Source organism: Trichogramma pretiosum, unplaced genomic scaffold (assembly GCF_000599845.2).
Source record: "Trichogramma pretiosum strain Unisexual culture from Peru unplaced genomic scaffold, Tpre_2.0 scaffold101, whole genome shotgun sequence".
Lineage (NCBI taxonomy): Eukaryota > Metazoa > Arthropoda > Insecta > Hymenoptera > Trichogrammatidae > Trichogramma > Trichogramma pretiosum.
In genome coordinates this window covers 469,454-479,487 of record NW_019640823.1, presented here as the reverse complement: position 1 = coordinate 479,487, position 10,034 = coordinate 469,454, and the positions used below count along the sequence as shown (strand labels likewise).

Sequence of the window (10,034 nt, the reverse complement as noted above, 5' to 3'; positions counted from 1 at the left end):
ATAATCCCGGCGACCTTCATGAACTGTCCTTTGGTGAACGAGCAAATGCGATTTTTGTCCAAATTTTTTCACGCAATTATCGCATTTGAAATCTTTGCGAGCTTCGTGGATAGTTTTTTGATGTTTGATCAAAGTGCCACGTTCCCCAAATTTCTTTTCGCAATTATCGCATGCGTAGTCTTTGCGACCTTCATGAACTGTCCTTTGGTGTTTCAACAAATCTGATTTACTCACACATTTCGTTTCGCAATTATCGCATGCGTAGTCTTTGCGACCTTCATGTACTGTCCTGTGGTGTGAGAGCAAATGTGATCTTTGTCCGAATTTTTTTTCGCAATTTTCGCATACGTAATCTTTGCGATCTTTGTGAACTGTTTTGTGGCGTCTAATCAAATTGCATCGTTGTCCAAATTTTTTCTCACAATTATCACATTTGTAGTCTTTGCGATCTTCGTGGATTGCCTTCATGTGCAAGAGCAAACTATGAGTAGTATTAAATTGTTTCAAACACATTTCACAGAAATAATCCCTGAAAACTTGGTGGAATACTTTTCTGTGCTCGAGTAAATTTGATTCATTTTCAAACTTTTTCTCGCAATCGTCACATGAGTAATTTTTTTGACTTCCGTGAACCATTTTTCGGTGCGTATCTAAAACGCTTTGAGTTACAAATGTCTTTTCACACTTGTCACATGTGTGATATTTACGAACTTCGTGTACTAACGTTTGATGGTAAAGCAAACTCGCTTTATGTGAAAATTTCTTCTCACACTTATCACATGGGTAATCTTTGCGACTTTCGTGGACTGTCTTCATGTGCGAGAGCAAACTATGAATAGTATCAAATCTCTTGGCGCACATTTCACATAAGTAATTGGTGAAAACTTCGTTGGATAGTTTTTGCTGCTCAAGTAAAGTTGATTTATTCTCAATGTTTTGCTTGCACTTGTTGATCGTGAAATCTTCGCGATTTCTATGCATTAGTTTTTGGTGCATAATCAAACACGATTGATTCACAAATTGCTTGTCGCACTTGCCACATGGGTATTTTTTTTGTTCAGTGTGAACAGTGAATCGGTGAAATATCATGCTTGATTTTATTGTAAATATCTGCTGACAAATATCACAAATGTATTTTTTGTCGTTTGAAGCAACAACGTCATCTTCACTTGAATTATCTATTGAGACGATTTCTTCCGATTTCCTTTGACGTTTATCCATTTTGGTGCCACGGAAATTGATAATGAGTAAAATCTATCTTTTGGTGTTATGGCTTGTGTCATGGGGAAAGACAACATTCAAACTAATTTTAATTTCCTGTAAGCATGATCAATGTGTCTAGGGAATATCTCAAAATCGATTATGATCTTGTTATTTACAATTAATTTGCCGATTCATCTGTTTATACATTGTTCTTACAGTGCTCGAAACAATTTGAAATTACGCCTAAAACATCAAAATAACACGATTATTAATAATAGCTATAGGCGTGTGCCGGTTCATAGAAAAAATCTATTATTTTATGTTATCCACGCGTCACGCTTCGTCCCCAAGTTTTCTCACTTTTAGTCATTTACGAGTTTCACTAAGTTGGAGTTCAAATTTCTATACCAAAATTTCGAAAGTGATTCTTGAAAGTATAAACAATTCGATAATGCAACAGGAAAAAGGGGTTTTCAAGAGGTCGTGAACCAAAGTGCTCCCTCGTTGGTTATTTTTCGAATTTTTATCATGCAATATTGCTTATTCGAAATTGAGCGACGACGAATTGGTGGGGACGTTTTTCAAGATCAACGATGTGTTGGATCGGATATTGCAGGTCGTCGACGCGAAGGACAAGTCGGGCCTGACGCCGCTGCACTGGGTCGTTACGAGTCTTTTGCCAGACGTGGTAAAGATACTTCTGAACAATGGCGCCAATTTGTCCAGCTTCGTTTTTCCCATTGAGGGTCATTTCGAAAAGCGCATAGAGGAATATCGACGCGAAAGAATCGAATTAAAATTGAGAGTGAAGCCGGTGCTCTCGGAGTCGTCAAAAATCTCGAGAAAGGAGGATTTGAACTGGACCGTAGCGACGCCATTACGATCATGAATCAATTTGCCAAGTACAAAGTGTTCGAGAAATCGTCAAATTTTAAAAAACTTTTGTCCTATGACAAGAAATTTGAGACACGAGTGAAGAAGATGATGGTAAAACCAAGTCTGTCACTCCACGATTTGATCCGATTACCACCTACAGAGGCGAAAAAACGAGTCACATACGCGGACTACTTCGAGTTTGTCCGCTCGGAAAAATTGCGTTATGATCTCGAAGAATATACAGAGGCTTGTGCTGGGCGTCGGATGATGTCGAGAAGATTTTTCCGGCACTGGGCACTGGATCTTTTCTAAGAGCTAATTCATGCAAGGCTGCCGATTCTTTGCTGCGTCAGGATTATCGAGATATTGAAGAACGAGGATTTGTATCATATTTGCTTGGCGGCTACAGACCTGAACTCATAATGGTTCAGTTCACGTTGACAACCATAATTGGCAATTGTATAATCGACATACTGTAACCGACTTAATAAAACCTGCCTCACAATTGAATACGAGTTATTAGTGACTATTCCACATCATCTAATTCCTACCCTAAAAAAATACTAGTTTTTACGAGTTTATATGAGAGCCTCGGTTGAGTTAAGAAATTATGAACCAATTATGAATGATCTATTTTTTTTGGTAGATAGAGATTTTATTTGTATTTAACGTCTTCTCATACTCAGATCAAAGGATTATTTTGTAACTCGTCTAGCGTACTGCATTGGTGGGTTATGGGGCAATTTGATGTTGTTCATCGGCAGGTTATTCGAAAGTACTTGTATAAGTACCATGTTTAAAAAAAATCGGTATCTTGATTGTACACAATGTGATTATAAACAATTTCGACATATTCTCTAGATTCACTGATCATGTTTATAGTGAAAATGAATTAGTTTGATTGTTGTCTTTCCCAGTGACACAAGCCATAACACCGAAAAATAAATTTTACTCATTCAATTTTTGAGGCACTAAATAGAAGAATCCATCTTGTTATTGAGGCACTAAAATGGATAAAAGTGAAAAGAAATCCGAGGAAGTTGACTCTGAATGTGTTTCTGACGAAAAAAAATTCGTTAGTGATATTTGCCCGGAGGCATTTACACCAGAACCAAGCATGGTGACACATCGGGACACAATTCACAATGAATACAAAGATTACGAATGCGACAAGTGCGAAAAGAAATTTGAGTTCCGAAGTCATTTGAGTAGGCACCAAATATCATTACACAAAAATAGCAAAGATTTTGTATGCGACAAGTGCCAAAAGAAATTTGTGAAAAAATCAAGTTTATTCGCGCACCAAAAATTGGTACACAAAGATCGGAAAGATTTCACATGCAACAAGTGCAAGAAAAAATTTGAAAATCAATCAACTTTACTCAAGCACAAAAGAATATTCCACGAAGTTTTCAAAGATTACTTATGTGAAATGTGCGCGAAGAGATTCGGAAATAAACAAAGTTGGCTCACGCACATAAAGACCGTCCATGAGGGTCGCCAAAATTTCCCATGTGACGAGTGCGAGGAAGTATTTATAAAAAAATCGCATTTGGTCGACCACCAAAGTACAATACATAAAAGTCACAGAGACTCTGTAGATAATAAGTGCGAAAAGATATTTGGAAAAAATGTTAATTTACTCTTACACCAAAAGGTAATCCACGAACGTCGCAAAGATTTTGAATGTGACAGTGCGCACATAAATTCGGAATAAAACAGCATTTGCTTGTTCACCAAAAGACAGTCCACGAGGGTCGTAAAGATTACGCATGCGACAGGTGCGAAAAGAAATTTAGACAAAAATTTAATTTGCTAGCCCACATAAAAACAGTTCATGAAAGTCGCAAGGATTACGCATGTGACAAGTGTGAGAAAAAATTTTTCTATAGATGTCATTTGCTCTTGCACATAACAACAGTCCACGAGGGTCGCAAAGATAACGCTTGTGACAAATGCGAAAAGAAATTTGGACTCAAATCGACTTTACTTTTGCATGAAAAAACGATCCATCAAGGACGTAAAGACTATGCATGCGACAAATGCGACAAGAAATACGGACAAAAATCAGATTTTTTTCGGCACCAACAAACAGTCCACGAGGGTCGCAAAGATTACTCATGCGACAAATGTGAGAAAAAGTTTGGACAAAAATCAGACTTGTTTCGGCACCAAAGGACAGTCCATGAAGGTCGTAAAGACTATGCATGTGACAAGTGCGAGAAAAAATTTGGATTTAAATCGACTTTATTTTTGCATCAAAAGACAGTCCATCAAGGACGTAAAGACTATGCATGCGACAAATGCGAGAAGAAATTTGGACAAATATCGAATTTGTACTCTCACCAAAAAATAATCCACGAAGGTCGCAAAGATTACACATGCGACAAATGCGAGCAAAAATTTGTAAAAAAATCTAATTTGCTCAAACACCAAAGTATGATTCACGAAGGTCGCAAAGATTTTGCATGCGACAAGTGCAACAAGAAATTTGTGAAAAAATCCGGTTTATTTACGCACCAAAAATTGGTACACAAAAATCGCGAAAATTTCTTGTGCAACAAGTGCGATAGGAAATTTGAAAATAAATCGACTTTACTCAAGCACAACAAAATATTCCACGAAATTTTCAAAGATTACTTATGCGAAAAGTGCGCGAAGAGATTTGGAAATAAACAGAGTTTACTTTTGCATATAAAAACAGTTCACGAGGGTCGCAAAGATGTCTCTTGCGACAATTGCGAAAAGAAATTTGGAGAAAAATGTATTATGATTCAGCACCAAAAAACAGTCCACGAAGGTGGTAAAGATGACGCATGCGAAAAGTGTGAGTAGAAATTTGGACATAAATCGACTTTACTTTTGCATCAAAAGACAGTCCATCAAGGACGTAAAGACTATGCATGCGACAAAGTCGAGAAGAAATTTGGGGCTATATGCAATTTGCTCTACCATCAAAAGATAATGCATGACGGTCGCAAAGATTATGCGTGCGATAAGTGGGAAAAATTTGAGGTAAAAATAAATTTTAAAGGACATCAAGATACAGTCCACGAGGCTCGTAAAGATAAATCCGAGAAGAAAGGATAATTGACTATTGTAAATATGTGAGGTACTTATACATATGTTTTTCTGGAATTTCAATAAAAATTGTGTTGAAATGATTTTGTATTACCTGAACCTCGGACATTCAACTAACATTACACTTTTGAACACTGACGTTGAAATTTTGAGATTTAACTATTATTTTCCCTATATCTGAGCTACACTTAAGATATCAAAAGCATATGAAAATTTGAAAAATCAACCCGCATTTGCTACGAACGCAAAGTATCATACAGGCAATCCCCGCTATTCGCGGTACTCAGTATTCGCGGTTTCGCTTATTCGCGGTTCTTTAATTGAGCCATTGTTTCGCTATTCGCGGGAGTCGGATTCGCTTATTCGCGGTTTACTTCACGGTTGTTTAGTAATAATTTTAATAAAGCTGTGATGGATTTGGGTCAAAAGCTCAAGATTTTGGAGCTAATAAGAGAAGGAGAAAAAATTGCCATTATTGCACGTAGATTCGAGGTTAATGAGTCAACTATTAGGTCTATCCGCAATAACGGGGATTCTGTTTCGGTATTCGCGGTTTCGGTATTCGCGGTGTTTTTCGGGAACGAATTAACCGCGAATAACGGGGATTGCCTGTAGTTACATTACTCAAAGTAATCACTCGAGCAAGTATTTAAAGCTACTGTATTCTTCAAACATGCGTTGAACAAAATAAGACAGAAAAGAGCCCGATTGGGTTAAGAAATGATGAACTGACTGTTATTTTTTTTAGTAGATTGAGATTTTATTTGCATTCAAAGTCTTCTGATACTCTCGTGGGAAATAATGAATTTCGCAGTTCATCCAGCTTACTTATTCATAGTTTATACAATAAACAATTATTATTAATTTTTTTTCCTTTTCTTTTATCCACCATGTACGCTCGTTTTACAATAAGTACACAGTCGTAAAATCATTAGTAAAAAATTACCAAGGGGCTTTTCAATGATTTATTGTATGGCATTAGTCTCGCGCGGATTCGGAACACATGCTGTTACTTATATTCGCTTTGAAAGTATTTTCCTTTTTTTTTTCTTATTGAAAAATTTATCTACAGACATTGCTCATCGATATCACATTCATTCTGTCGTATAGTGGTTACGATTTTTTTTCCTCTTACTTTTTATTTCTTTCTAATCAATAAATTGTATACTTTTTTTCAATTAAACTGCGCTGCAGCATGATATTTATTTCGTTTAAAATGAACCAGATAATACGTTGCCTATAAAAATTTGCTAAAAACATTGTAAAGTTACTTTAAAAAATGTACATACTTTTCAGATTCCTAATTGTGAAGAATATTGTCACTCATTGATCGATCTTAACAAATTATACTGACAGTAAACATAGCCCGAAATTGTTTTTTCTAAAAGGAATGATTAGAAAAAGCTGTAAAAGTCAGCTTTAATTAAATAAGTTAATTTTGAAATTGGTGCTATACGATTTTAAATTAATTGGCGGTTAATTTTTCTTACACTATTTTACAAGAAATTGTAATTAGATCTATTTCAAATCTGAATGATGACTGAAGTTAATTGTTATTGATCAGAATATTATTATTTGTTATAATTATTTGAAGACCCTTATTTAGACTAATAATCGTTTTAAACTTAAAAATATGAATGTTGTTTTGGTGTTAGGTCATTGAGTTTTCCATCTGATCATTCATCATAGTTCATTACTTATTGATTCTTTAAGCTTTAAATGTAACAATTGGTAATAATATCAGACCATACAATTACAAAATATTATGTATAAATTTTCACAAAAGTAAAAGTTGTAATTTACTAGGTTAAAAATGATGCTTTTTCAAAAATTGATAAGTATTGGATGATGGTTCTTTTTCACCCATATAACAATTATATAAATACACTGTATTATTATCTCAAATGAGTTTAGAATAAGTGAAAATGATTAAAATGGAGCATTTGAAATAAAAAATTATTTAAATGAAACTTCACACAATGCGCGTCCACAACATTATTATTAAATGACTTTCGAGCTATTGCTTTCAACCACATTCTGCTTTAATCAAACAAAAATTTTAATAGCCACTTTTTGAAAGTAATTGACCCCTATTTTTGCATAGTCAAAGCTAATTCACAATGTCACTATACCACCAAATTGCTCTAGAAAGTACACATCTCTACAGCATAAAATAGTTTTTGAGTTATTTGATACACACACAATCACATATTTAGTTTTCTGTTGCTGGCTTTTTGGTTTGACGCTCTTTTGCACGTCTTAGTCGACTCAAAAGTAAGGCATGCAGTTGTTCAATTTCTTTTTGGGCTGCTTGTACAACAAATATGCGCACGTCACCTTGTATATCCATTGCTGTTATGCGAAGAGATTTAGATCCTGCTCGTTCAGCAGTCATTCCTGGCCATACTTTAGTGTTGAGAACAAGACGTTGTGTACCAGCTGCTCGACCTATCAGACGTGATTCATCGTCGCGGTCATTTAAACGCAAAGAACCACGACCACGTTCTTGATAACTACTTGTTGCCTGGAAAAAATTAAAATTATAAAATCAATATGATTCATAATCTATATATTATAGAAAATTTTTCAATAAAAATAATTACCTTGTCAAAAGCAAACAATTTACAATTAATTTGCAACACATTTATTTCATCCTCCTCCCCAGTCAGTAAAGCAACTTCATCATACTTTCTTTTATTAGCTCTGGTAGCTTCTTCCATTTCTTGAGCAGCTTCTGACAATGTTTTGTCCGGCTTATCATTGTTACTAGTAGATTTACACACAGTAGCTGCATTTGAAAACATTAATTCTGATGATCCATTTTCACTTGCAGCTTCCACTGATTCTTCTTTTTTCTCTGAACTATCTTCCTCTGCTGTCTTTGCTACACGATCTTTCAAATTTTGGCCAAAAACAAAACTTGGAGCGGATGTGCCAGAAGCAAGCGTACTACTCACAGTGGAAGGTTCAGCGTCTTTGTTTGACGTATTATTCAAAGGCAAAAATTTTGGCTGCTCTGTGTTTTTTTCTTCTGCACTGGGTTTTTCTGATTCACCTGTTTTATTGTCTTCATTGGACACCTTTTGAGCTTTATCTTCTGACTCATCATCTGACTTTTTATCAACTTTTGCAAAAGGATTACTTATTTTAGTTGTTTCAGCACTGCTTTTTGGCGGAGAAGTAGAACTATTGGCAACTGCACTAAGAGCGGATGGTCTCAATAGAGAACCCCTTAATTTGATAGATGATGATTTAGACGGCGAATCAGAAGATGAAACAGAAAAATGATCCGGAGCCCAAAGTGTGACTGGAATTATTCAAATAAAGATTAACAAATACACTAAGTGTAGCTAACTATGTATTTCAAGATAGAAGCAAAATGATAATACCTTGGGGTTTTATCTTTCTCGATTCTCTGAAAAGACTATTAGAGGATGAAGAATTGTCTGAATCTTTATCGCTCAAAACCTTCTCACTTTCATCTGCAAATTGCAAAGTAAAAAAATGATTAAATTGATACAGAGTTGAAAGAAATGAATAGCCATCACTAACCATTATTAGAATTGTCGTTGGATTCTTCGGGGCTATCGATTTTCATTTTTGGTGTCTGGTTTGTCTCGGACTCGTCACTGCTCCCTGAAACACGTTCAATAACAAAACCAAAGATCAATATAACGCATTTCCAATTGTACAGCGCGTCGTCGCTGTTGCCTGCTGTAGCTGCAGATATTTCGCGAGGGGCTGCTGCAAGGCACGGTTTTATTTTGCGGTTATAAATGACATACGTAAATCAATCTCGAAAAAGCACGGAACGCGTGAGGCAAGAAGCATCGGAGGCGAGAGAAGCGTTATAATAAAGGTATAGTGCAGAGCATGGAAAAAGCGAGGTCGATTTTTTTTATTATTCTTCTCTCCTCTTCCTTGCGTCTTGGCCGTCTTGGTCGTCGTCGTCGTCGTCGTCGCGTCGCAGGCGTCGCGAATGATAATAATAAAATGAAAAAAAGGAGCAGAAATCAGGAGAGAACGAAGGGGGATGAAAGAGGGTATCGGATAACGCCGAGATCAGAGTGTAAATAATCCAGCATACCCTTGCAATCCGCCATGTTTTAGAGCTAGCTCCTTGCGAGAACAGTGCGGATACGCGCGGCGAATTACTGCTACTGCTGCCTGGTGCTAATGCTGCTGCTGCTGCTGCTGCTACTGCTGCTACTGCTTCTATAGTAGTGCTGCTGCTGCTGCTTTTGCTGACTGGCTGACTGTTTAATACAAAGTGTTATATGTGTGTATCGTGCTATATAGCTGCTCTGGCGGATTTTAACACTGCACATACGCATGCACACACGCGCGAAAAAGCTTGTATTCGCGCGGTGGTGCTGCTGGCATATATGTCTGTATGCACAGACACAACACAAAAGGTGTGCGTGTGTATATATGTGTACGGTATATGTCAGTGCTGCTGCACTGCACTCTCAGACCGATGCTGGCACTTCTGTGGGGTTGTTGCGTTTGTGTGCGCGTGTGTGTGTGTGTGTATTATGTGCCGTGGTGCGTGTGTGTCTTTTTGTATATTGTGTTTGCCGAGAACGCGGCAGAGGCCAAAACTATATATACACGCGCGCAACGCAGCACACGATTATATGGAACGTCAAAGTCCCGCCGTTCGATCGGGCTATTTGATGTTTCAAAAATTTTATCGCTTCTCGATCGTGCGCACATTAGCAGTAATGATGCATCGATCGCGGTGAAAATTCAATGATGCGCCGTGACACGAGACTCGATTCGCGTATTCAATTAAAAAGCGCGAAAGATGTTTAAATCACGTGAAACGCGTCGATCGGAGAATTTTTTGAAAAACAACGTGGAACGGCGGAGAG

General features: G+C 36.9%; 1 protein-coding gene across 1 annotated transcript; it reads right to left on the bottom strand.

Moving 5' to 3' along the window:
- Positions 1-7,178: 7,178 nt before the first annotated feature.
- On the bottom strand, positions 7,179-9,676 carry LOC106655461 (ran-binding protein 3). Its single transcript, XM_014375859.2, has 5 exons — positions 9,248-9,676; positions 8,713-8,796; positions 8,550-8,642; positions 7,764-8,467; positions 7,179-7,684 (listed from the first exon to the last, which is right to left on the bottom strand). The coding sequence occupies exons 1-5, from the start codon at positions 9,261-9,263 to the stop codon at positions 7,373-7,375; spliced, it is 1,209 nt and encodes a 402-aa protein (XP_014231345.1). The 5' UTR covers positions 9,264-9,676; the 3' UTR covers positions 7,179-7,372.
- Between the last annotated feature and the right edge of the window lie 358 nt (positions 9,677-10,034).